The sequence below is a fragment of the Echinops telfairi genome, unplaced genomic scaffold (genome assembly GCF_000313985.2).
Source record: "Echinops telfairi isolate 266 unplaced genomic scaffold, ASM31398v2 ScPeMD7_23;HRSCAF=83, whole genome shotgun sequence".
In the NCBI taxonomy this organism is placed as follows: Eukaryota; Metazoa; Chordata; class Mammalia; order Afrosoricida; family Tenrecidae; genus Echinops; species Echinops telfairi.
In genome coordinates this window covers 69,152,110-69,173,854 of record NW_022103920.1, presented here as the reverse complement: position 1 = coordinate 69,173,854, position 21,745 = coordinate 69,152,110, and the positions used below count along the sequence as shown (strand labels likewise).

Sequence of the window (21,745 nt, the reverse complement as noted above, 5' to 3'; positions counted from 1 at the left end):
TCTCCTACAAGGAAACAGACAACCACTATCCTTATCAGAAGGGAATGGGCCCTATTTGTTGTGGGATAAACAGTGGTGTCTGCTTGGTCTAGATGGGTGATAGCTCTTAGGGAGAATGACCCCTGATATACTTCTGATAACCTCCAAGTGTATAGTCATTTGAAAGCAGCTAAGTTTGGCATATATTTGGGGGAGACAACTTGGGAGAAATCCTTCTGTTTCCCACAGAATACAACCACAGGTGATAGTACTAAGATGAAGAAGTTTGTTCTTTGATCTAGCAACAATTCCTGTTTGTTATTTGCATATAAATATATCTAATTTACATTTATGTCTGCTTTCAACCAATACTTTGTTCACCATTCAATTTTTTTTTTCCCTTTTCCATTTGTATAAGCAAAAAGTGAATTTGAGATGCCTTTGGTCAACTTCAAAGCCAAAGTCTAAATTATGCTTTTTCTTTCTGGTATCATTCATTAGTAGATGCGATTGGCTGTTATAAGCCGGGTAGATAAAAGCCAACAGTATGACCCTTCCAAGTCTCACTCACCTTTCTTTTATTCTCATTTTATGATCTTAGTGGTTTGTGGCAGACACTGTGAAAATGGAGGTGAGTGTCTTGCACCAGATGTTTGCCAGTGCAAGCCTGGCTGGTATGGCCCCACCTGTAGTACAGGTAAAGTCAGAACTGTGGCTTACTGACTATTTCTATTAACAGAAACTTACAATGGGGCAATGTCCTAAAGACTTGCACCTAAGAAACATAACGCTGATCTGACAAGATGGGGATGAGATTATGATTTGGGGATGGATTTTTTATAAAGGGCAGGCTGCTGTTGCATTGATTCCAACAGATTGTGACCCATGTGTAGCAGAGCAGAACTAAGCTCCATAGGATTTTTGATGGCTGATTTTTTTAGGAAGTAGATCACCTTCCAGGTGCCTCTGTGAGGATTCTTAACTTCCAAATTATGTTGCCACATGAGTGTGTTAACTCTTAGTAATCTCCAAGGACCCCAGGTTTTTAAAATCCTTATCTGTAATCCCCATTGTTTTTCTTTTTATATTAGATGTACAGTGTTGTGAAGATTTACTGTAATTCCATCCAGGCCCTCCACCTTTTTTGGTATCTTTGTATTTTCTTGTATCACCTGTTTGAGTGCAAAGAGAAACAGATCTCTAGTGCACCTTCTACGTCTGTTAATTTTTGGGCATGTACGCTTCTTATATATCATTGAACACCCAAGTCATTCTGAATGAAGTAGACACCCATTATTTTAGTACTAATGCAATTCCCTTGATTTTCCACAGATTCAGGCTTGCCTTTTTGGCAGCAGTTTTTGTGCCTATCTATGCTTAACCTAACCTTGTGATTTTCTTAATGTCAACTCAATTAAACATTTATGACTTATCAACTCTGTGTGAGTCATGATGTAAGGAGAGGTGAAGATCAATATAATTTTCCCTTATTGCAAGTAGCATATTATTAGTGCAGAATATGTAGATTATAGTTATAAAAATTGACTGTGATAAAAGTTGACTTATGATAAACAATGTAATTGATGTAGTTAGTTCCTTGGAAGCAGAGAAGGGGAAAATTAATTCCAGCAAATGGAATGTAGAGTAAAATAGTATTTAAAGTGATTGTAGGAGAATGGGCAGACTCTTCTTTTAAAAATAGGGTTTTGAAGGCGAAGGTGAAGCCATAGCGAAGAAGTGAACAGAGTGGGCTTGAGTGTATTAGGGTCTGCGAGCGGCGTTCCTGCGTGAGTAGGGTGACTTCAAGAGTTAGACTTGGACAAATCCACGTGAGCAGAGTAGACGCCATCCAGCGAGTTCTGCTGAATTGTCTTTTGTGTGTGTGTGACTTCTTATCATTTCTGCAGTTTGCCAAGGGCATTCTGGATTCTAATCATAGCCTCCACATTCTTTGGCATTATTTGTAAATGGAGTGAACACAGAGTCACACACTATTAATCAGTTATTTCATTCCTCCGCTTTTATGTTTTGCAAAGTTTAATTAAATATAGGTTATGGCTTTTACTTGCAATAAAAGTAAAGTATTTCATTATGCACTGCTTTGTTCTTCTGTGCAGCTTTCTTTAAACAAGTAAATTTTATGGTCTCGTTTCTTCTGCTGTTCATTAGCTTTGTGTGACCCGGTTTGTCTCAACGGTGGTTCCTGCAAGAAGCCAAATACTTGTCTCTGCCCAAATGGATTCTTTGGTGCACAGTGTCAGAATGGTAATTAGCCCTTCTTTACAAAATCAATGGGAAAGTTATTCATGCACCGAGCTTTGAGGGAACTCGAAGAGGCATGTTTCTAAGGGGAGGATGCAATTTCCTTAGAGATGTTATTTACTGTATTTCTTCAGACAGTGCAGGTTTTCCGCTGAATAACCAGTGCATAGAAACCTATCAGTTAATGTATAAAAGGATTATACTCCTCTAATACACGTTTGACTTGCAGCCTTGTCACTTGTCTGCACAGTTTCAGAGGTCTGAAAAAGAAAGTCCTCTTGCAGACTATTATAATGCAATGGCATCATTTTTGCTGCCTTCACAGCAAAAATGAATAAATAAAAAAGTTGATTTATGGTCAGTCTATTGCCCATTATGGTCAGTCTAATGCCCATCACCATCCCATGATCTCTGTTGAATTTAGTTTCATCCAACATTTTGGAAGAGCTGACTATGTACCACAGTAGACAAGGTGAGATGGGACATATAGGTCCATCATGTCCACCCTTCATGGTCCATTTGTTGGCCCCTTCCATAACTGATCGTGAATGTTGTCATTCCCATCAGAACAATGGAATGCTTTGAGGCTGACAGAGCAGTGATGAAATAATATCAATAAATCATAAAACGTACTCTCTGCATCTTCATACACTAAATATTTACAAAATGCAGGACACATTATGCATAGAACAGGTCACCAGTTAATTAGTACAATCCATCCTTCCCTTGCCATGCTATGCTTTACTTCACTATACCATTGTGGGTTCTTTGGAGTTCTGTTAGCCTTCTCAGGACGTTAAGGCAGAACAGAAACCATCACTCTACTGTGAACTGTGTGGACATAGGAAATTAGTTTCTCTTATTCTGATTTACTTAAAAAATTAGTTTGAGAAATGAAAAGAACTAAGGACTAAATTAGGTTATACCTTGAAAACCAGGAGGCAATTGCTAAAGACTGGAGGTTTTGCCCCAGAGTTTCAGGTGTGGCTCTGAGGGGACAATGGAACAGCAGAGAGGAGGCTGTGCATCTCATGCTACTTACAGTAGATGGGAAGGAGAGCAAGAATACCTCTTTGTCTCCAAAACTTATATGTCAGCCTATACAACTGGATGAGAATATATAAATGAAGAAAGTTTTTTTTTTAAATGAAGAAAGTATTAAGTTGAATTAAATTGTCTGTTGAACATATGAAGGCGCTTTAAAAAGTTATAGAAAAGTAGAATACAAACATGGATTTTTCCCCACAGACTTTTTGAAGTCCTCCCCCACCCTATATGCCATGTGCTTAAAAAAAATCTCACTGCTGGCCATCAAACTGAGAAGCAACAAAGCCTACATGGAAGAAGCACACCAGCCTGTATGATCATAAGATGTCAATGGGATCAGGCATCAGGCATCAAAGGCCCAGAACAAAAAAATCATATCAATGTGAATGAGGGGAAGTGCAGAGTGGAGACCCAAAGCCCATCTGTAGGCAACTGGACACAGGGAGGAGACGAGCCCATCTGTAGATGATTGGACATCCTCTTATAGGAGGATCACAAGGAAGAGATGAGCCAGTCAGGGTGCAGTATAGCAGTGACGAAACATACAACTTTACTCTAGTTCTTTAAATCTTCCTCCCTACTACTATCATGATCCCAATTCTACCTTACAAATCTGGCTAGACCAGAGCATGTACATGGGTACAGATAAGAGCTGGAAACACAGGGAATTCAGGACAAATAAACCAATAATGAGAGTAGCGATAACAGGAGGGGAAAGGGAAGGTGTGGGGAGAAAGTGGGAACTGATCACAATGATCTGCCTATAACTCCCTCCCAGGGGGACGGACAACAAAAAAATGTGTTCAGGGAGACATTGATCAGTGTAAGACATGAAAAAATAATAACAATTTATAAATTATCAAGGGTTTGTGAGGGAGAGAGAAGGAGGGGGGGAAATGAGGAGCTGATACCAAGTAAAAAGAAGATGTTTTGAAAATGATGGCAACAAATGCACAAATGTGCTTGACACAATGGATGGACGGATGGGTTGTAATAAGAGCTGTAAGAGACCCCAATAAAATGATTTATAAACCCCACTGCCATCGAGTCAATTGTGACTCATAGTGACCCTATAGGACAGGGTAGAATTGTCCCTGTGAGTTTCTAAGACTGGAAATCATTATGGGAGAAGAAACCTTCATCTTTCTCGCAAGGAGCAGCCCAGTGAGTAATCACTGTGCATAGCAGCCCACTAAGTCACCCAGGATACCACTGGAACCCCCTAGGAAACAGACTGCACCAGTGGGAAGGAAACAGCTTGGTGATATTCTAGTTTCAACAACTAATAGTCCTGGATGTTTAAAACTTCCTTAAACTCTAGAGGCCTTGACTTAGCTTGACTTAGCAAGTTGCTGTGACATATGAACTAGACATAGAGTAGTTTAACTGTACCTACAGTGGATCATCACTACACAGTTAGTCACCACAACTAGACTTATTATTGTCATTTAGATATAACATGGAAGATTCGAGGAAAAGAACAAAAAGAGAAACATGACATTTATTCTTGGGAGGTCAGTTGGTGGCAAGGGAAGATGGCACATACGTACCAAACACAAAGGAATAAAATCAGATTGACTTGCTAAAAATAAATACAAGGAGCACATACTACATGTGCTATGGATTTTCCAAAGAAAAAGAGGGGACCTGAGATAGAAACATCAGGGCTAAACTACTTTATTAACCCAGAATATTCAACATGTATGGCTGGAGAGACATTTAAATTCATCCTCCAATTTTTTTAGCCTTTGGGATGCCATGAGCCAATTCCCTATGGAGGGTGACCCCCATCCAATGACTTGGCTCATGTTGGGGCTTGGTGGGTGATTAATTCATATTTGACCCAAAATACCCAAAATACATGTATGTGGATAGGTTATCCCCAAATCCTACTGTCCCTACAATAGGGTTGGGTGGATATGACTATATTTGTAAGATTTATGCCCTTTCTTAAATGTTAGTTTCTATTTTATGCGTATTGCTCTATTAACAAGTATTTACTATTATATTGAAGTCTTTGTAAATATTTACCAATTATAGCAAGTCTTATACTTTTTCTTCCCTTCTTTTTCTCATTTAACATTTCTACTCATTGGTATTTCCTCTCGGACTTTTGTGATCTAAATAATTAATTTCCCCTAATAAACTAGAAAGAACCTTACATTATATAAATGGAAGGCAATTTCTACATTAATAAAATGTACGAGTATAGCACTCCATGAGAAGAAGTGGACTCAGGCATTAACCAGAAAAGATTCACCCAGAAAGAGTGGGAACCATCTACTTACTGAAAGCACGAAATTATTTTATTTTATCGCTAAAACCCCACATCGCTTTCATTTGTAAATATCTTTTACATCGGAGGACGTTTCCTTCTAGTGTTTAGAAGTTAAGGAAGCAGCTATTCTCGGAGGTTCTAATGAAAATTAGCCACCAACTTACACCAGCACCCTTATTAAAACCAGTTCATTTAACAGGCATTTGTAAAACAGTAAACCAATTCCTAAGCCTGATCTCTCTGAAAAACGAAACCGCCACCTGGTTGGTTCTGACTCGCAGTGAACTTGCAGGATCGTGGAGAACCGCCCCTGCGGGTTTCTCTGACTGTAACCTGTATGCAGTGGAAAGCCTCCGGTCTCGGCCTGGGAGTGGCGGGTCGTTTGAAACTGTTGATTTTGCACCTAGCAGCCCAGCTCCTCGCCACTGGCTCAGAATGTTACCTAAGATTTCAGAAAATTCTTCATCCACCTAATGAGTATTTAGGAAGAGATTAAAAAAAAAACACCCAAAACCTCAAGGCCTGTTGGCATACTGTTTTACAAATATTTTTAACTTTTGAAAGAAACATGATGCAATAATCACCATTTCATAAAATATTATCAGCCTCTGGATTCTATGGAACAGAAGTATATGCATAGAAGATTCTAGCAAAAAGTATTCAAGATTAACCAATAGATTATTCCTGACAAAACTAAGGATTTACTGTTGAAATTTATACCAAGTCTTCATAGGAATAAGTTACTTATAAAGCTCCACATTAATTATCAGCAGCCATTCAAGCACGTATTTTTAAATGTCACGTGATAGGTTGAAATTCTTCTGATTTCCAGGAAAGTATTTATGCTCTATTTTTAGCTCCGTTCCAATTTGTTTTCTGGGTTTTGGCCAGACTATTTCATTCTTCAACCCAAAGGGTGCTGGGACCGAAGTTAAGTCTCATAACACATGCATTATCATAGCAAAGATTCCATTTGTTTTGAATGTTTCTGCAATACATTTCAACTTGTACTAACCCATGAGCAGCCTATAGCTATAAGCATTGGCTTTTATGATTTAGAAAGGAGTTTTAATGACTTGCTTTTGTGATCTTTTATTTTAATAGCACATCTCTCTGCCTGTGACCTTAGAGAGAACAAGTACATAATGCCATCTGTAATATATAATAATTGTAATATATGTAATATTCACAGACTGCTGCTCTTGTGCTCTTTTAGCTATCTGTCACCCTGCTTGTAAGAATGGTGGTTACTGCGTGAGAAATAATGTCTGCTCCTGTCCTGAAGGATATGCTGGCAAGAGATGCCAAATCAGTAAGACACACCTAAATCTATTTGCCAAATTCAGGTAAAGCCTTCACAAAACAGTTTCTACATAACTCACTGTCAAGGCTCTTCTTACTCAAAGTAACCTTGTAGGACAGAACAGAACTGCTCCAGTGGGTTTCTAAGGCTTTGGATTTTTTTTTCGTCTGAGTTCAAGTTAAATACTACTACAAAAGATCAATGGGCTTATGCCCCACTACTAGTACATGATACACATCAGCTGCCCTGCCCAGAAGAGCTCAGGGTCATTTTCACTGGGGTGTAGAGACGGCCTCTCCCCAGCCCCTACAAAAAAGCCTATCATATTATCAAATACCATGTTTCAGCAGAGTCTAAGGCCTTAGGTTTGAAACACAAAGAAGAGTACAAAAGAGGTTTTGTTTGTTTTTCTCAAGGCTACTCATTGCAGCCTAGCACTGAAATGGTCCAGTGCTCACTTCTGCTTGGCAAAATACTCTGTTGTTCTGGATGTCAGGCTTGATAGTATCACTGCCAGGCTTCCAACCAGCTGGACACACTTCTCCATGTTTATCCTTGAACTGGAAGGCCTGAGCGAGTCTTAGAGTCTCATCCAAAGCGGCCAACAGGGAGGTCATTTACAGTGATCTGCCTAAGGATTCTTTTATCATCAGTGAAGAGGCCCCTAAATGAGATGCCCTCATCCACCTTTAAGACCCCATAGTCCTGAGCAATGGTGCGCTTGGGGCCTGATACCAAAGGAATTTTCATAGGTCCTAGGCCGCCTTCTTTCTTGGGTGTGTTGATCCAAGCCAGATGGCAGAAGTGAGAATCAAAGAAGCACCAATCACTTGGCATTTGAGCTTCTTAAATTCTTCTGCCCTGTCACTGAAAGCAATGATCTCCGTAGGGCACACAAAGGTGAAGTCAAGAGGGTAAAATAAGAACACTATGCATTTTCCTTTAGTCAGGCTGATATCTTTGAACTGACCATCAGGCATAACAGCTGTAGCTTTGAAGTTGGGGGCAGGGTGTCCAATTTTGTCACCAGTTCCTGATGACATCGTGTTAACAGCATAGTGCACTAAAAGAGTGAACACCATTCACCAGCCAGGAAGAGAACATCAGGTTTTGGATTTCTACGAGAGCAGATAATCTCATGTTTTTCCCATGAAGGGGCCATGGTACTTGAACCACTGACTCTGGGGTCAGCAGCCCAACACTTCATCCCCTGTACTACCAAGGTTCCTGGGTTTCTAGATAAGGACTAACATTTCACACTGTTCTCCTAAGGTATCTGCGATCCTGTGTGTATGAATGGAGGGAAATGTGTGGGACCAAACATTTGCTCTTGTCCTTCCGGTTGGAAAGGAAAGCAATGCAACATACGTAAGAGGAATCCGCTTAAAATACTGTCTTCCTTCTTCGGGGGGACTTAAGGAGTTGGAAACAAAAAGGATTTCTTTGTTTTTGCTTTACTTTTTTGTATGCTACTCTTTTAGAGATGTCATTTTAAACCAGAAGAATGAAAATGTAAAGCCATACGAACTCATTCTTTCAGGATAGCAGAGGAAAAAATGTCCTCTCTACACAATTATTATTTGACATCAGCAACTACTAGGGTGTATTTGTGGAAGTGAAACAGTGGGGGCAGCATAAATGCCCAACAATTGAGGAGAAGTTAAATCGCAGGGCATCCAAACACTGTACAAATATTAAAATCACATTTTCTAAGAATGTGTAATGATGCTAGAAAATGTTTTGGATAAAATATTAAGGGAAGAGATGTTTTCATCATTTGGCTTTGAACCCTCACCTCTGTTTTCTTTCTTTCAATTTTTGGTTGTTTGTAATAAGATTAGGCTAATAGTTACACTTTCAACTTGCTTATATTTGCAGCTATCTGCTTTCAAAGATGCAAGAACGGTGGTGAATGTATTGCTCCAAGCAAGTGCCATTGTCCTGCTACCTGGGAAGGGATCCAGTGCCAAATACGTAAGCCTACCAGCTTTGTCTTCAACTCGACGTTGTGACTCTAAATCTGTTACAATGGCCAGGAGGACCCAGATGCTAATCCTTTTTTTTTTTTTTTTTAAGTTTGGTTTTGGAAATGTTTTTATGTACTTAATACCTATTGAAAAGAAAGGATAGTGTAATACAGTGATGCTTTGTGTAGCATAAATCCAAACCCAACCCACTGCCACTGGTTGGATTTTAACTCAGAAGGATCTTATTGGACAAAGGGCAGGTGCTTCTTAGGACTTCTAGGGCTATAAATCCGTTTGACAGCCTCCTCCTACTCCAGCTGAGTACCTGGTGGGTCTGAACCCCATGTGGTTAGCAGCCCAGAGAACCACTGGGACTCCTCGTCGTCCTCGCATTGCATTCCCATCCCCTAGTTACCCTTCTGGTTTTCACGGCTATCCATCTTCACAGGAGCACAAAGCCTCATCCCTCTCCCGAGGAGCAGCTGCTGAGTTTTAAGGACTGACCTTGCAGTTAGCAGCCCAGCGAGTAACCCGCAATGACACCAGGGCTCTGTTGGTGTGGCACAGAAAGTCTTAAATGTGGTCCTTGAGTCTCCGGTGAAGTTCCCTCTGGTGTGCCCCAGAAGGTTTAAATATACAGAAGTTTAATTTTTTTTTCATAGTGTAAGATAAATCCATTTCCTCTGGGAAATTTTAGAAAATATAAAAAAAGAAAGTAATCACTCCAAATACTAATACCCAGAGCTAATTTATGGAACTATTTTGGTATTTTAATAGATTTCTGTACAATGTTAATAATAATTTACTACAGAGATGAGATCTCAGGAATTGAGAAAACTAACATTTTGTGTGACCTTGCATTATGAAAATTTGAACTTGTTTGTTAAAATATGAACAAAGATTCATTCATTTTAAGGACAAAATTATAAATTAGGTTTTTTTCCCCTCAAATGATGAGTAATTATATAATTTCAAAATTGATGAAACAAAGTGTATCGTAAATTAACTTACACAATTGCAATGTGGTGATGTCTTGTCACTAGAAACACTTGCTGTCTTTGTACGTTTGTGAGACACTGCTGCGTCTATGCAATCAGGCATTTTGAGTGCAATTTTGATGCCTCTTCTACTTTATATTAATAGTCACTGCTATTCTAGTTTATGCATTTTCTTATAGGAAAATATTATCAAAGCATTAGCACTTGCAGCAGAAACATGTGCTCAAACATCAAGAATTCTGATCCGAAATTTGATGTGAGGAAATGCTAGGAAGAAGTGAGCAACTGCGATTTGGATTGTTTATTCTGGAAAGAGGTCTATGTGAATCATTTTCAGCTAATGCTGAAAAGCTGTTATGTGTTTGACTGCTAACTACCAGGTCAGCAGTTTGAAACCACCTGCCTGTCAACTGGAGCAAGATAAGGCTTAAATCTAGATTTTAGGGTCCTAGAACCCACTAGGGCACTTGTACCCTGTCCTATAGGTCGCTGAGTTGCCATCGATTCGATGCCAGTGAGATTGAGGTTGTTGGGTTTTTGTTTTTGTTGTTATCTAATGGTTGTAAATGGCTGGAGCCCTAGTAGTGTAGTGGTTACATGTTGGGCTTCGATCCTCATGGTCTGCAGTTCAAAACAACCAGAAGCTCTGCTGGAGAAAGACTGGGCTTTCTACTCCTGTAGCCAGTTATGTCTCAGAAACCCACAGGGAGTCACTATGAATCAGCATTGACTTGGTGGTGAGTGAGTGTATGGTTGTAGACGGAGTTATCTTGAAGAAGCACAGTCTGGTTTGTGCACCCTGAAGTATCTTTGTGGGCTCAGAAAAGTTCCCCTTACAATGCTTCAGAACTGTCCTGATAGTGATATTATTTGAACACGATCTGTTCCTGCAAAGAAACCCTGCGGATGCTACGAGTGCTAAGTGTTGGGCAGCTTACTGGTTCAAACTCACCAGCTGTTGTCTTGGGGAAAGATGAGACTCTGTCTCAGCCAAGATTTACAATCTGGGAAACCCATTATACTCTTACAGGGTAACTATGTCTCCAAATGCACGCCTTGGTGATGGCTTTGACTTTTGTTACTGGTTTTGTTTTGAATGTTACTGCCATCTGCTGGCAAGTTGTTGTAACAAAGATTAAAATCAGTGATGTCTGCAAGGCGCAAGGTGTGTCCTCAGCTGTGGAATCCCTGTGGCTCCTTCAAACTGCCCCACTGCCCACAGCAGCCCTTCAGTGTGTTGCTTACACCAGAGGAAACTTTATTTTTGAAATATGCAACTTTCAATATGAGGTATTGAAACAGTGCTTCTCTGAGAAATGACTGTACGGTACATCATGTCATATTCTGCTTATGCCCACTTACCATTAGTTAAGGGCACATATGCCCTTAAGATGTAATTTTATCAAATTCCATCATGTAATTCACTCAAACTTTCTTCTTATGCTGAATATTCTTTTTATTACTATTGTGGGATCAAATTTATAATAAATATAGTTATTTTACTTTTATGCCAAGAGAGATCTTTTCCATGAAAGTAAAGCTACCTGCTACAAAATCAATCTGCCAGTGATTTGGTTTTTTCCTTTTTCTTTTGTTCTCGAAAAGGCTGTTCGAAACAGCATACAAGCACACACTCATTGACCTGTGATTAAATGAGAAAAGCCTGGCTTCTAATTGGAGTTTCTTGAGAACCCAGGAGTGCATGCGGGTGGAGGAGTGAATCTTCCATGAAGTTACCTTTTTACGGGTTCGGTAGAATCCCGGACCTTGATGCTAGGTCTACATTCTACATTCTACAAGGAGTGTCAAGATGCGATGCAGTCAAGTTCTGAATCAATTATTCCCATAAGAAATAACTCAAACTGGATTAATCTGTTCTCAACCACCACGTTTTTACCCAACCTTGCGTTTTCATTCAAAACGTCACACAGAAATTTCAAAGTAAATAAGTTCAGAGTTAAACGATATAATTTAAATTGAAACGCAACATTAAGAAAATTTTTAACAACTACAATATGGTCCATACCTTGAGACGGATGAGGATCTGGATCTGTGGACACGGATGTGGAGAGGAGGGTGGAGAGAGAGTCGTTGTTGGGAAGGGGAATCCCCTTCCATAAAAAAAACCTGGGAGCTGCTTTTCAGGAGTTTTTTCCTTTTTTGCCTTTTCTCACTAGGACCTGGCTGGCTTTCTCTAAAAAAAAAAAAAAAAATCCATCTAGTGTGGTCTGCTGTTGGTGTTTCCTTAGCTGTTTTCTAAAAGTGTTTACGAAATTATCACCAATATCGATAACACAGTTAACCAGTTCCTTGCCATGATGATTCTTTTCAAAAAACTCTTTCTTAGAACCCATGTTTTTAATCTGAAAACAGTACAAAAGCCACAGAAACTAAGAAAATAATAGCAAAACACTTGGATCACAGCTGCAAAAGGTTTAAACAACGCGTATTAACAACACCAACTAATGCTGAGTGACCAAAACACGAACTGCTTTTGTTTACAAGACTCACCTGCATCAGGTCGGATTCTGATGTTCTGTTTGAGCTCCGATGCAAACTTTTCTCGACATTTCACATGAAATCCGATTATGTGAAGTACTGATGTGGTCTACTCCCAGGGTTCTGCTGTACCTCAAGCCCCAAACCAAACCAATGGCCAGTCCATTCTGACTCGTTGCCACCTACATGGGGTTTCCTAGGCTATATATTTTTACAGGGTGGAGAGCTTTGTCTTTCTCCTGCAGAGCTGCCAGTGGGTTTGAACCCCATACTTTGTGGTTAGCAAGCTAACTTTTACCCTCTAGTGCCTAAATATGCCATCATCATGGAAACCTGTATTCTTTCAGCAAAACCCTTTTTAGTCTTATAGTTTTCCATTTCCTAGGAGACCTCGCCTCTTCTTGTGTGAGGGGACGTTTCTCCAATTTGCAAATTGTTTATTAAATCATAGAACAATCAAATATTTATTCTTTTAGATTAATACATTATTATATTTTAACATGATTCTAAGTGTTATAAGCATTTTCTCTATATGTAGATAATGATATAGATATATAGGATGCCAAGATATAAATTTGTTAAATTGGGAGAAATATCAAGAGAGAACTTTCTAGTATAGACAGTGTGAAAACCTGTAAGAAAGCCTGGAATTGATTTACATTAAACTCCTAATGATTCTATGTGATTTTGCTTTTCTTCATATATTGCATTGGCTAGTATTGGATTTTTCTCTTTTTAGTTCTTGCTAAATTGTTAAAACTAAATTATAAACATTTTCTGTTATCATTTGACTCTCCTCTCTTTCACACAAAATAGGAAGTGGGCAAAATACTTTAAAATGAATTTGATGGCTCAGATAACATCTTTACAGAAGTACTGAAATGTTGGCTAGAGATTGGGTTGTGTGCTTTTCTCTTTGTGCATGTATGTGCGTCTTCTGTTTGCAGGCAGATGGGAGTGCAGACATCCATTTCTAGTGTCTTATAACCTACTTTAGTGCAACAGCTACTAAATAGCTTCAGAGAACTGGGAAACAACATGTCGTACGCACTCCATGTCAAAAGATGATAAAGGTAACAATTGTGTATTGCAGCAATTTGCAATCCCATGTGTCTTAATGGAGGCAGATGTCTATTACCCAATGTGTGTTCTTGCCACACTGGATATTCTGGAGTCCGATGTGAAAAGAAAATTCAGGTATGTTAAGTGAATATTAACTATTGGCATCTGCATATCTTCCCAGATAGTCAGTTTGGTAACTTTTATCTATCTGCTTTATATCTGAAGGGGCTGGGGGAGGGGGGGAGTGCTGCACAAGAGTTGAATGTTTGTCTCTAACATTAAAAAGGGATATCATATTAGTGTCGTTATAGAATTTTTTTTTCTATGCGCACTTGGGGAATTTCAACTGCAGCATCATATTCCATGATAGTGGTGCTGAAGGAGAGCAAAGATTCCACCATCAGTGTTTAAGACACCACCTTTTCTGTTTGGTCAAACGTTAGCTGGACCTCACCACTTAAAAAATGAATCTCTCACTCTTAACTCCATAACTCATGGTGTCGTCGAAGTAGCCCTAGGTAGTTTTCAGCGGGTTGTGTTTCTGTGATCAAATCTGTGTTTGTAAAGATTAAATTGATTTTTGTATGGTCTCTAATTTTAAAGTTTCATATATCAACTGCCAAAATATGTTTGAGGCTCAGAATCCCCTTCATGGTGTAGGGATTATGCGTTGGGCTGCAAACGTGAAGTTCAGTGATTCAAAACCCCCGGCTGCTCTGTGGACAAAGCTGAACCTTTCTTCTCCCATAAAGAGCGACAGTCTCTATAACCCACAGGGACAGTTCTCCTTGTCCTATCAGGTCGCTATGATTTGCAGTCACCTCTATGGCAATGATTCTGTTGTTGTTTGAGAGTCACCAAGAGTCAGAATCAATTCCTCAGCACCTCCCACTGCCCATACAGACCAGAGTGGTTCTAACCATCACAAAGTAACGCAGCAGGACTCTAAAAATATTCTTAAACCTAATCTGTTTTGGTTCTAAAATCAGTGCATGTTAGAGTACTCTGATTTGAAGGAAAATATTTTTAAAACGTTGTTTTGACTGTATGAATTTGACTATTTCTCTCTATTTCTATTTTTGTGTTTTTATTTACATCTAAGGATTTCCTTACATAACCAGAGGCATAATATATTCATTCCTACTAATGTTGCTTCAAGGACTCTCTCTGGACCATGTTAATGAAAGAATAGACGTTCATAGGAAGCAAAAAGGGGAAAAGAAAAATAAGATATATGAGAGGCTGTGGTAATTTCTTTTGTAAGAATGAGTACCAGATTAGTTCCAAGGAGTTGGAGATTCAAGATGTCCCAAATGTCCAACTCTTCGAAGATGCTATTCTGTTCCATTTCCCATTCTCCCTTCCCCCCAGTACTCCTCCTTGAATCCATTCCTTCAGGTCCTTAGGTTCTGTGATTCAATGCAACGTCACACAGAAACTCAAGAAGATTTGAAGAATTATCTCATGTGGTGTTGGCCCCATTCAGTCTTAAATTTGAGGGCAAGTCAAATGCAGGGTCCAGAACCAGAAACCAAAAATGTCTAAAACTTACAACAGGTCTTCTTGCTTCTACGAAAGCTTGGTCAGGAACTAATGGCATGGCTTTCCGGGTGAGGTGAGGAGATGTGAACTGTATGGTGGTTATCTAGCTATCTACCTGTCATGTCCAAGGAAAACAAAGGATGCTATCTTATGTCACACATTCTACTAAGATAGAGTCCAAGATACCCCCAAGGACATGAAGGGTGTGACTTCATTCATAGCCTCTAAAATCAGGTATTAATTCCATCCTAATCCTGGCCATTAGTATAGCAGAAAACACCCTCCAAAATGGGATGATAGCCATATTCATGTAAAGACAAGAATTATGTCACATCTCTTATAGGAATTGTGGCTAAAAGGGCCATATTAATTGACTATAACTCAGGGGCTTTGAAAAGTTCATGGAAAATGGAATTAAAAGATACCATAGTTTGTCCACAAACTGTTTGATGTTGTGTCCTTAGATGCCATCCAGAGCATTCTGACCCATAGCAACCCGATGTACCACCGAACAGAACACTGCACCGGCCTGTGCCCGACTCATACTTATGCTTATGTTTGAGCCCATTGTTGCAGCCACCGGGTCAGTCCACCTACTTGAGGGCATTCATTCCCCTTCCATTTTACCAAGCATGATGTCCTTCTCCAGGGACTGGTCTCTCCTGACATGTCCAAAATATGTAAGACAAAGTCTTGCCATCTTTGCCTTTGTGGAGCACCCTGGCCATACTTCTTCCAGGACAGATGTGTTTGTCCTTTTAGCACTCCATGGTACTTTCAGGATTCTTTGCCAGCACAAGTCAATGTATCAGTTCTTCTTTGGTCTTCTTTATTTAATGTCCAACTTTCATTCACATGCGTATTTGGCAATTGAAAATGATCATGGCTTGGATTAGGAGTACCTCAGTCCTCAAAGGAACATCCTATCTTTTCAATACCCTAAAGAAGCCTTGTACAGCAGCTTTATCTGACACAACTCATCTTTTGATGGCTTGCTTGCTGCTTCTCTGAGAATTAATTGTGGATCCACACAAGACAAAATCTTTGACAACTTCAACCTTTTCTCCATTTATCTTGATGTTACCTGTTGGTCCAGTTGTGAGGATTTTGCTCTTTTTCACCTTGAGTTGTGATCCATCCTGAAGCCTACAGTCCTTAATCTTTCTCACCAAGTGTTGCAGGTTCTCTTCACTGTCAGTAAGCAAGGGTGTGTTATCTGTGTATTGCTGGCTGTTAATAAGCCTTCCTCCAATCCTGATGCCACATCTTCTTCATATAATCCAGCTTCTCTCATAAAGATTTGCTTATTTTTGAATAATTATGTGAGAAGATACAACCCTCTTGCAGACCCTTTTTGATGGCCCCTCATATAAAGACCACCTTTACTCTAACCTGCTCTCTGAATTTCAATACCAGTCTTGTTTCATTCTGTTACCATATTTGTTTTTGATGTTTCTTTGGCTCTGTACCATATAGTACAAAGGGAGTCTTCTTTAGTAAGAAAACAATAACAACTGGGGCCATCACTAACTAGCTCCCCTCTGCTCCTCTTCTTATTATCTTGTGCAAAGTAGAGTGCAGGCTGGCTGAATTACCAGCTGGTTCTTTCGGCACTCTGCAGTGAGAAAAGTCATGGAGGATACTTGATTGGATTACAGGGATTTCCCTGAAAGGACCTAGAGTGACTGAGTAGAGCCAGAAGACGCAGAGAAGGGAGAACTGGGAGAGGAAGAAAGAGGCATTAAAGAGGGTGTTGTTATTCAGTTGATTTCAACCCTGGGCATCACCACCTAGGACCTCATGTATGCCAAGTAGGACATTCAGAAGCAGATCATCAGCTTGTCTTCTGGGTACTTCTGAGTAGGTCTGAATCACTCGCCTTTTAACTAGGAGCCTAGCATCTAAACATTTGGCCACCAAGGGATGCCTGCTTATGAGGGAAAAATGGATCAAAGCTTTGAAAGGCATCAGAACCTTCTGTCAAGCTGCCTGGCTCACTTACCATGGGCTCTTCCACTTCCTCTCTTGGTAACCTTCTCACTGCCATTGAGTTGATTCCAATTCATACACAAGGCAGAACTGCTCCTGTGCGTTTCCAAAATGTGGGTAACTCTTTAAAGGAGTAAAAAGGCTTGTCTGTCTCCTACAGAACAACTGGTGGTTTCCAATAGGTGTGTTCAATGTGTAACATCCTAAGCCACCAGGCCTCCTTGGTGACCTTAGGTAAATTACTTAACCTCTCTGGACCTCAGTTTTCCTCATCTACAGTACAGGACAATCATAGGTTTATTGTAAGGAATACCTAAGTTAACACATGGTGCAGCACCTCAAACAATGCCTGGCACCTAGTAAACACTGTGCAGGAGTGGTCTATTTTTATTACATTCAATGAGGAGAAGATGAGAAAAGATGCTTGGGAGAAATGTTGCTGTGTGCTATGAATATAAACTACCAGTTCCTGAAGGATATCTTTCAAAATTTTATCTGGTTTGGTTGAGTTGGATATTTCTTGACTGTAACACTTTGCTAAGATGGTTTGCAACTACTTTCTTCTTCACATATCATCTCAATTAGACCCCAATTTTATAAAACCTATGTCGATCCACTTGTAGCAAACATACAACCAAACTAGTTTTACATATCATGGTGTGTTAGTCCGGGTTGACTAGAGAAACAAATTCATAGACACTCATATATGTATAAGAAAGAGTTTTATATACAAGAGCAATTGAATATTGAGAAAACATCCCAGTCCAGTCCAGATCAAGTCTATAAGTCTGATGTCCGATACTAATCAACAAATTCCTCTTCAGACTCATGCAACACATGCAATGACATCGGATGCAGGGAGATCACAGGCCAGTGGGTGCAGAATCTTGTGGATACAGTGGTGGTGGAAGCATCTCAGCGCTGGCAGGGGTCTCCAGGTGGCTCCTCTAGGTCCAGGGCACTGGTGTAACTCCATTTGTCTTGTCTGCAGGAGGGTCTCATAGGGAGTGAGGGTGTGTCCCACCTCCAGTGAGCTATTATCTTCTTAGTGGCTCCAAATGAGGTCATCAAGCTGCAACCTGATTGACAGACTAAACTCCATCCCTTCACTCTTGAGTCTCAGATTCACAACAGATTATGTAACTACGACACATGGTAAAGAAAAAGAGGCAACGCATAATGATTAAGAATGAAAGTGATTTTCCACTGCTCACTTAAACTTGATTCTCCTCTTTTTACTACAGGTAAAACACCATTGAGTCACATCAAATATATAAATTACAAGCCTGTGTCATAAGGAATGAGTTTTTCTATTCAGAAGAGTGAAGATAACTACTTGCAGTTTATCTGAACATCAGTTTAAGAATATTTTAAAGATGATAGAAACTACTAAATATGAAGTTATCTTAGTTGTCATTGTTAGAGAAAAAAAGAAAGGAAGAAAAGAAATCCAAGTTATCTAAATAGGATGTTGATGTTTACATTTGCATATTAAATGGATTTACTGATGTATCTGATATTCCAGTCAGTGACAATATTAATAAACCAAAAACCTTCCCATTTCTTACTGCGATCCTGTCTATGTTGTCAGGGATCAGTTAGCGCAACAGAAGCCCTGGGTGTGTTCCAGGTATAAGCGGTTCAGTGAAGATCACCAGCCTGTCTCACAGGGTTAGGGGTTGACCAGATTGCTTCAAGAGTTGGGATGGGACTGGGGAAGGAAGGGTCATAAAAAGGTCTCCAGAAGGTCTCAGTCTGGAAGGATACGGAAGAAGCACCACACAGGGGCTTTACAGAAACCTTTGGGGAGCTGCTGTGATCGTTGAGAACAGACAGATTACCCAATAAGCAAGGTCAACCAAACTCATTTAGCCTTTGAGTCAATTCTGACTCATAGTAATCCTATGGGTAGAATAGAACTCCCCCGTGTGTTTCCTGGGCTGTAAATCTTTATGGGAGTAGAAGCTTTCTCCTTCTCCCAAGGAACACCTAGTGGATTTGAACTACTGACCTTGTGGTCGGCAGTGCAATGTGTAAGTCACTATTCCACTAGAGTTCCTAATAAGTGAGGTGTGTGTGGGTTTATGTGTGCTTATTTACTTATCTATAATGAACCATTTCAAACAGGTTTCACCACATCAAACATGTGAAGTTGTTTACTACAGATTAGTAGGGGTTATAGTCAGTCTGTCATTACCTGGCTTATTGGTACTTTGTCATGTCAGGTACTGTACATTTGATAACAAGATTTTGATTCTGTAGGAAGGTGCAGGGGGGTTAGGGGAGTGACAGATGCCAGTCATATCTAGAAGCAGATTCTTTGATGTAGTGAGAGAAAAAAAAGTGAAATTGCTCACTACAGATTAGTAAACACAAGTAAACTTGTGCATACCTTGCTTATTGGATAATCCAACACTGCTTGAGGATGAAGCATTAACTATTGTAGCCAAAGTGCATGATTTCTCAACTGGAAAGCACCTGAGAATGTTTCACCTGTCCAAGTATTTAAAAAATAATGACTTTCTCTGCATATTATTCTTCCTATTCTTAGGCACGTTCTTCTCCGTAGCAAGATTTAACCCAGAACCAAAAAAGGAGGCCCACTGCACATTGGTCAGGTGCTCAGCTGCAACTGAGAGGCTGGCAAATCCCCTAGTCAGCTTTGTGAGAGAAAGATACAGCGACCTAGTCTACGTCCATCAAGATTTACCATCTTAGAACCCCTATGGGCAGTTCTATTCCTTTAGGGCCCCTATTAATAGAAATTGATTCTACAGTAATAAGTTTGAAACCAACACACACAGGGAATAGGATTCTGGAAAATGTAATTCCTTAGACGGGAAGGACAGTTATGCTCCAGAGTAACTGGACTTCCTCAGAAAAGCTAGATAGTTTGCATCTTCGAACTGTCGCCTGTATTCAGAAAATCAGTCATCACTCTTCAGGGTCAGAAACACCAAACACCCACTTCTCACTTAGCAACACAGTTGGGTCCCAAAGACCAGGTCATTGGGTGAAAATCAATGTTGTGTGAAAATGACATAGCTCCCATGGGCAGCCTCCCTGTAGAACGGTCTATGATGCCAGATGGAAATGGCCCAAGAGGCTCCTGCAGGCCATGGCGTGCTGCAAGCCTTGGTCTCCAACTTCCCGGGTCACAGCGCTCTACTGCTCCCCATGCTCTGCCCTTCCCGCCGCTCTGAGTTACCACCCCCCTTCAGCCTGTCCCTCTGGGTCCCGTGCCCCACGGGTGGGACTCCCTTCTTCCTGGGACCCTTTCCTCTCCAGATACGTTTCCTGGACAGCAAACCACCTGCCCCTCCGGCAGCCCAAGCAGCGGATTCAGGCTTCTTCCCAGATGAAGCCGCCGCTCCCTCCCTTCGCTCCTGCACCCCGTCCTGGGCAGCTCCTGCGGTCCTCTCCTCCTGCTGTTTCTGGGGTTTCAGTTCCTCCTTTTCTACAGGCTAAGTCACAGAGCCTCGCCAACCGGCCGGCCACAGAGCCAGGGGCCTCTCATACCTCTTCCAGTTGGGCTCGTTGCACGGCCACCGTCTTCATGTCGCGCTCCCCCAAACCCCCCCCTCCCCCCCTAGATCTACAGCCTCGTGGTCCCGCTCAGCTAGCTCTGCTAACCTTGGCCAGCTCCAGATGCTGAAAGTCCCAGATGAGAGCCCCAAGTGGTGGGCCCTGGCTCCCACAGCCAGGGCTGAGCCGCATCCTCCAGGGCACTTTTCATTGGCGATGTTCTCCGAGCAGGCTCTCACCCTGCCCTTTCGTGAAGGCCACACTTCAGGCATCGGCATCGATTCTCCGATAGAAGTCTCACTATTGTCATCCGTGCTGTCTGTGTATATGCCTCTCCAATCTTTCTACTGCTCTGGCCTAATATTCCAGGGAAGTGGGAAGAAGTAACTAAATTTGATCTTAAAAGACTACCTTGGTCGTTGTAAAAAGAGACCCTCAAAACGCTTATTATCTTTCCACTCTTTAAAGTCCCACAGCCCAAGAATGATTATCACAAAGCCACACCCCCCTACAGATGTCAAAAGTGAAGTGGAAATTTAAAAGAAGCCAAAGTAGATTGAGTGTTGGGAAAATGAGTAATGTCAACAAGGAATAAAATAATTGAAAGATTTCTCAGAGATGCAGCTAATTGCGAGTTCAAGAGCAACTCTCTGAACCCATTGCTGTCTGATGGGGTCTGACTCACAGCGTTCTTTATAGATCAGAATGGAAAGGCTCTCAAGGTGGGGTCTTTACAGATCCAGCATGCCTCATCTTGCTCCGGTGGAGTGGTGGGTGCGTTTGAACTGCTAGTCTATGATTTTCAATTTGAACATACTCATATTAAATAGTACGAGCTTAAATGCAAACGTATTTTATCTTCTAAGTAGAAAAACTGAACAAAAGCTCCTAAGCCACGTCTAAACGACAAGCAAGAGCCCCAGCGGCGCAATTCAGTGTTGCACTCCGCTTCCAGGCTGGTGCCTTTCAGCTCCCGCAAAGATTGACAAGCAGCCCTGGCGCTGGAGTGCGGTACACGCTGGGTTGCTAACCGCCAAGGTCCGCAGTTCGAAACCACTAGCAGCTCCGCAGGAAAAGGACAAGGCTTTCTACTCCCATCAAGAGTTAAAATTCAAAAAGTCCAAAGTGCCATCGAGTCAACGCTGACTCACAGCGACCCTACAGGACAGGATAGAACTGGCCCTGTGAGTTTCTGAGGCCATAACTCTTTATGGGAATAGATTGCCCCTTCTTTCTCCCACCGAACAGCTAGTGAATTGGAAAGATTTGCAATAGAATTGACTCGATAGCCTTT

At 40.9% G+C, this 21,745-nt stretch overlaps 1 protein-coding gene and 1 pseudogene across 1 annotated transcript in view; one reads left to right on the top strand and one right to left on the bottom strand.

Annotated features, from left to right (window-relative positions):
* VWDE (von Willebrand factor D and EGF domains) overlaps positions 1–18,254 on the top strand; it is an 83,942-nt gene extending 65,688 nt beyond the window's left edge. Inside the window, exons 19-25 of the mRNA XM_045288652.1 lie at positions 581–676; positions 2,149–2,244; positions 6,783–6,878; positions 8,142–8,237; positions 8,748–8,843; positions 13,427–13,530; positions 18,171–18,254. Of these exons, the coding sequence (XP_045144587.1) occupies positions 581–676; positions 2,149–2,244; positions 6,783–6,878; positions 8,142–8,237; positions 8,748–8,843; positions 13,427–13,530; positions 18,171–18,185 (599 nt within the window). The 3' untranslated portion in view covers positions 18,186–18,254. The remainder of the gene's footprint in view (positions 1–580; positions 677–2,148; positions 2,245–6,782; positions 6,879–8,141; positions 8,238–8,747; positions 8,844–13,426; positions 13,531–18,170) is intronic.
* On the bottom strand, positions 7,324–7,912 carry LOC101655338 (annotated as a pseudogene).
* Positions 18,255–21,745: the final 3,491 nt, after the last annotated feature.